This window comes from Enoplosus armatus, chromosome 8, assembly GCF_043641665.1.
Source record: "Enoplosus armatus isolate fEnoArm2 chromosome 8, fEnoArm2.hap1, whole genome shotgun sequence".
NCBI lineage: Eukaryota > Metazoa > Chordata > Actinopteri > Centrarchiformes > Enoplosidae > Enoplosus > Enoplosus armatus.
Window position 1 is genome coordinate 7,347,803 of NC_092187.1, and position 6,255 is coordinate 7,354,057.

Consider the following 6,255-nt stretch of genomic DNA (forward strand, 5'->3'; position numbering starts at 1 on the left):
CAGGCTTGCCCCAGTAAGGCAGGACAGACCACTAGTCATTGCCACAAGAGACCATCAAACAGTCAACAAACAGCACTTAGCATTAATTCTAGCACTCTAAGTTAACAAAACGACCAGAGGTCTGTAGGCTGATGGTCAACTCTCTGGAGAATCCTCATGAGTCTTGTCTGTGTCTGCTCCGGCTCTTGGCCAGAGTCCCTGTGCAGCAGCAGAGCCAGTACTGTTTCTTCTGTTAGACCATGTTCCACCAGCAGGACCATCTGAAGAGCCAGCTGCAGGAGAGCCACCCAGCCAGCAGGCAGCTCTTCCACTGCCAGGAGTGTGGGAAGCAGTACAACACGCAACTGGGTTATAGACGCCACCTGGTGGCAGCCCACAGCGCTACAGCGAGTCTGCCCTGCCCAGAGGGGGCGCCTTCCCTGCTGGAGCACCTGGGCAGCCATATTGACAGGCCCCCATCATCAGAGGGCAACACAAACGCCGCCGTGCCAGTGAGAGAGAGGAAGTACTCTTGTGAACGATGTGACCGCCGTTTTTACACTCGTAAGGATGTACGGCGTCACGCTGTGGTGCACACTGGCCGCCGTGACTTCCTGTGCCCTCGCTGTGCACAACGCTTTGGCCGCAGGGACCACCTGACCCGCCACTTGAAGAAGAGCCATGCCCAGGAGTCGGGGTTGATGCCACCCTGTACACCCAACGCTCCTGTGGCCACACCGACCCCTGCCACCCAGTGCCCGGTGAAGGAGGAGCCCAGCCCTGTGCCCTCTGATATGGGCTCTGTCTCCAAGGAGCCCATGGAGACTTACTCCAGGGACATGTACAACTCCTACCCCATGGCCAATCCTGTCCCCGGGTTGGGCCACCCCCATGGCCTTATGCAGGGCTCCTTGTCCTCAGGCATGGGCGTCGGTCGCCACATGCCCCCTCAATCTTCTCACCCCCACCACCATCACCTGCAACCCCCTGCGGCTCCGCAGCAGCAGCCCTATAGCAACATGGCCAGGTACCAGCACGGATCTACCTCATATCCTCGTGCAGACGTGGACAGTTTCCTGCTGGATCTGCAGAGTGCCCCCCCACCTCACCTGAGTGCAGTCAACTCCTCTACCTCTACTTCTGCCTCCCCTCAGAGGGAGGTACTGGGTGAAGGGGTGGGTACTGGCGGCGACCCCCACCTGCTGTCCAGGAGCCCTGCCATCTCCTCCACCGAGTTGTCCTGCACCACTAACATGGACCTCGGGCCCCTGCTGGGCTTTTTGCCTTTTAGCCTGCCGCCCTACAGCCCTCACATGGGGATGGGGGGGTTAGTGATGAGCTATCCACCCGCTACCACCACCACCTCCTCTCCATCCTCTTCCACTGGGCTATCCTCCCAGGCTCCAGGGCCTTTCACCTTCTTCCAGCCTCCCCAGGCTCATGTACCCCAGGGCCCTGGAGCCCACAACCACAGCCAGCTACCTCAGGCATACAGCAGTCCTGCTATGAGCACTTCCAGCTCCCTACCTCACTACTACCAGGCCTTTCAGCAGTAAGCAGCTCTGTGTCCCCACAAACGTTGCCTTCACACGAGCTCATGGATGTTTCATGAAAAGGGTAAAATATGAGAACAGCATCTTTTATTGTAAAACAAATGTGTAACTGTAGCCTGTCAGTGCTAATGATGCTAACCTTAGTTTTTTTTTGTTTTTGTTGAACACAACAAATCACCTCATCAGTATTACCTCATTATTTAAAAAGGAAGCTTGAACGTTTGAGGAAATGTAGATGGTGTCACTACAACCAAAGTAGTAGAAGTACTTCTTTTCGTCAGACCAATGGATGCACTTAACACACTCGTCAAAGGTCATCCAGTTTAAAATGATACAGTGTTCGTTGTTTAAGAAAATGCCCCCCCCCCCCCCCCCCCCGAAGCTGACTTGAGATATTCTCATTTTACAATATTGAAGAATAAGCGGTCTTACAGAGTACAGTTGGTGTGAAAGATGTACTCCGTTACAGTTAGAAAACTCAGCAGCACTGTGTGTATACGACATCTGGAGGTTAACTCACTAAAATATGCAGTAAAGAGCTTCCCATCCAGTCATCCAGCATTACGCCACCTGATGTGTCCGAGCGCATTAGCACATGGAAATGTGAAATAACCAAATTTTATCATCCATCATTGTTTCAAGTGTTGTATATTTAACCATTTTCTGTGACATTCAGAAGTTGGCCTATTTTTAAGCGTAAGTGCAGTAAATAACACTTACAGTTAACAATAACTGTAAAGCTAGACTGCATGTCCTAAATTTTAAGGATACTGTTATCCCATACATGTCATCTGTTATTAGTTAAGTAGATCAAAAATGTCTCACACTGTTACTGGTATTGAACTGCAGAAGCATTTGAGCAACGTCAGTCTGAAGTTGTGACGTCCTGTATTTTAAAAAAGTTCCACATTGGAAGCCCTGAAGCCCTAAAGATTTTTAGATGCAGTTATCTGAGGTCACATCAGCATGGTGACAAACTTTAATGCTACAATAGCTACTTTTTTTCTTTTTTGCTCTGTTACGTAGCGTCACTAGATTAAAATGCACTTACATTTCATTTTCAACATGGCAGACCTTTAAAGGTTCAAGTCATACCAAATCACATGAGGTGGAACGCTGCTGCTCTGCTGATGTGTGTTGGTCAAACTGCAAAACCTTTTTCTTTTTTTTTTTTTAAATGTTCTCACATTGTTGGCCACAACATTTGACCCAACAGGTATCGTTCAGACAGAAGTGCTGCTTAGAACAAATGTTCTTGACCTCTGTATTCTTTAAAACAGTTTTTGAGACACTGCACGGATCACCTGTAAACTGGCAGCCAATGGGCGCACCAATCCGTCACAACTCATCTGTTAATCAGCATCGTCAGTGTGCATCTGTCTGAACGGGCCTCAGAGAGCAGCAGCTGTTTGTTCCACGAATCCGCTAAAAGGTCAAACGGACAACTCTGAATACCGACGCTCTGTGCTGACCAGGTCACTGATCTCAGGGTTGCTGCCTGTCCCTTCTAAAACATAAAAGCACATGTTCCTTTCCAGGCAGGAGAGAAGTTAACCCTGACCCCACTCACACTCAGGGGAATGATGTACAGACTCACCTGGTGGGAGGCAATCCTTTTAGTGGCTTTTAAGGTGGAAAAATAAAAGCATGTCAGCTGGGTGGAAAGTAACAAAAACAAGTAAAGATTTTTTTTTATGACTTGCTGAGTGACTCTCAGCGTCTCCGCCAATAATCTGAGAGTCTCTCTAACTGCATGCAGAGCAGATGGAAAGCTCACTGCAAAACCTTTTTCAACCTGTGGGAAATACAAAACGTTATGGTATGGATGTAATGTCATAGTAAGGAACAGAAAAGTGCTTTTAAATATGTTGACCTATCTATATTTGTGTCTGAAGCAGAGGTCATCCAGCCCTTATTTTCCACAGTGGAAGGTGGCAACCCTGGCTACATGATGTGACCTGGGGCAACAGCATTGTAATTTAGCGCTCCCCTGTTACCTGTTTTGTTCCTGTCAAACTGAACTGGATCTGAGCAGGTTGTCCTGAGCTTCTGACTTTCGTCCTGAATAGAAAGCAGCATCAGTTCTACAAAGGCTTTCCAGAGCACTTGTCCCTGTTTCCTATCTTTTACTCTGTCACTGTTGCTATCGACAGCCATTGCTCCAAGGCTGTGGAGTTTCTGATGTAATTAGGACTAAAAGGTGACCACCCCCCCCTCTGGTCCTGGCCTCCTCTGCTGCAGAGGCTCAGGGAAGCCAGAGAAGAGAAGCAGTTGAGGATCTGTTGAGATTCAAAGTTTAACAGAGTCCCTCTACAGCATGACAACAATAACGGATCTTAACCAGCAGCCTTCCTGTTCTGGACGCTCCACTTGTGAAATTGGTCATGTGTAGTGGAGATGGAGGAGCCCTCCAGCTGGATGTTGAGTGATTGATGAGATATTGGAAAGAAGATATTTAGAGAGAGAGATTCAGATGATGCTTTCTCTCTCTCTTTCTCTCTCTCCATGAACTGTATGTAGAAGGACGTCTCTCACTAGCGTTGTAACCAGCCTCTAAGTGTTGCACCAATGTCTTAAAATGCTACTGTTGTGCCTCTAAGAGTGTCTGATCTCTCGACTGGGTTTAAGCACTTACGACATTTCTAAAAAAAAAAAAAAAGGATGAATTTGATCTGTACCTCAAACACGCAGAACTGTGGCTTTCTGTTTTTATTTGTATTTGCTTCTAGTTATTTTGGCTCTTGTGCCGTTAGATTGAAACTATAAAGGTAGATTTTATGAATCTAAACTCTTTATCTAGCAGCAGACATTGACATTATAATTCAGTCAAACTTTCTACCTCTACCTTGTCATATATCTTTCTGCAAAAATCATTAGAAATAGTTTTAACCTGTAACAAATGGGCAGTTTTGTACCACTGTTGAAAAGGGGAGTTCAACATTCAACTTTGAAGGACCACACAGGTCCTAGTGGTGTATTCCAGAGTCAAACATTGTTCTCTATACTTGCCTTTAATGATATTTCTACTTATTTACTACCTCAGAGAAGAGACAGGTGACTGTCCATCTAACTGCAGAGAAAATGTCTGTGTAGAGTTTTATTTTTGTCAGAAGAAGCACATGTACTTTGTAGCTCCATAGTTTTTTACTGAGATTAGCTCACAGCAGAATGATGTCCACACTGCCTCTGTCCTCATGTGTCTCTGCCTCTTCAGTCTGGAAGGTTTACTCTGTTCATGAATCCTCAGTCTGACGAAATGTATTCTGAGCACGTCACCTGAAAGCAACACTATCACTAACTGTTCCACATTCACGTTCCTGCAGTGAGTGACGCTGAACACTGAGGGTTTGCTGCTTGGCTTTTCCATCAGACTGGTACATGTTTGAAGATGGGACAGTGTGTCCGTACACAAGTGGAGTCATTCCAGACTGAAGGTGCAGAGGACGCCAGGATTCATTTCACCTTAGGATGGTTCAGTACTGTCGTGTTGTCTGCACGTAGGCTGGCTCTGAGAAGCGCTACAGTGCAGGTTTCACCTCCTTTAATTTAGATAAGTTTTGCATTAGGTGTTTGTATTATCACTTAATAGATTAGAAGACAGTGAAAAGAAAAGAAGTTGTCATTTTCTGATTGTCTGATCATAAAGTAATACAAAATAAATAAATCTTTAGATTTCTACTGTGTCCCTGTGTTTTACCAAGATGGAAGTTAATTAACCAGGCTAACATAGAGAGAGTGAACTCATGGAGAAACCAGTAAACCCAAACGTGTATCCTGTACCCCCAGTCTTCAGCATAACACACAGTGCATGGATAATATCTGATCTGATTTCCATGATAATAAACTTTGTGCACTGTTAAACCAGTGCTCAATATTTTTGCAATGCCCCCCATGAAACTATACTGGTACTGTAACACCTAACCCTAACTACATTATCCACAAATACTGTAAATACTTTTCTGTGTTCCCAGACAGTCTTGTCCTCTTGTGAAGTTGAAAAGGTTACCAGTTGCAATAGAGCACTTGTTTCTTTATTGTCACTGAATCAAATTTAGAGATGTTTTTCACTGCACACATTTTGACTTATGAGGCATTTATTAATTCAGCAGAAGATGCTTTTATTCTCAATAATTAACACACTGGGGGGCAATCTGAGGTTCAGGGTGGGGAACCATTACGCTATTGGGTCTGTCCATGAGCACTTAGTGCACATGCACTGCAGGTAGGCAAGTGTCCCATGTCTGAAATATACCAACACACTGTAGGCTACACTTAACCCACACTGGTTGCACACTTCTCCTGGTACCACTCTGAACATTCAGTGGTCTAGAAATATTGAGCACATTATTATGCAGTGCAGTAGCCGAAATATAATGCCGAGAGATGTAGTACCTGAGGCAGGGCAGGGATGCGGTTTAAAGTATTACTGAGTACAACTCAAGAATCCAGGGACCTCAGAAGGAAATAATGTGTTACTTCATGGTGACACAACCAGGAAATACCGTGCAATGTTCTTTTTCTTTAACCAATCACTATTCCGGTGATTTAATATCATGAATATACACCAATGCAGTAGGAGGCGGTATGCGCCTTGTTGGTTTGCAATCCACCAATAAACACAAAGAAGAATCAGAAGAAGAAGAAGAAAAAAAAAAAAGAAGATGGTCGACGTCAGGAGGAAAGCCGCTCAGCGCCAGTAGGGGGCGGTAATGCAACACAGAAG

General features: G+C 45.7%; 1 protein-coding gene across 1 annotated transcript; it reads left to right on the forward strand.

The window, feature by feature from the left end:
• Nucleotides 1–239: 239 nt before the first annotated feature.
• LOC139288797 (zinc finger protein PLAGL2-like) lies at nt 240–1,535 on the forward strand. The gene has a single exon (XM_070910212.1). It carries the CDS (start codon nt 240–242, stop codon nt 1,533–1,535), a length of 1,296 nt encoding a protein of 431 aa, XP_070766313.1.
• The last annotated feature ends 4,720 nt before the right edge of the window (nt 1,536–6,255 follow it).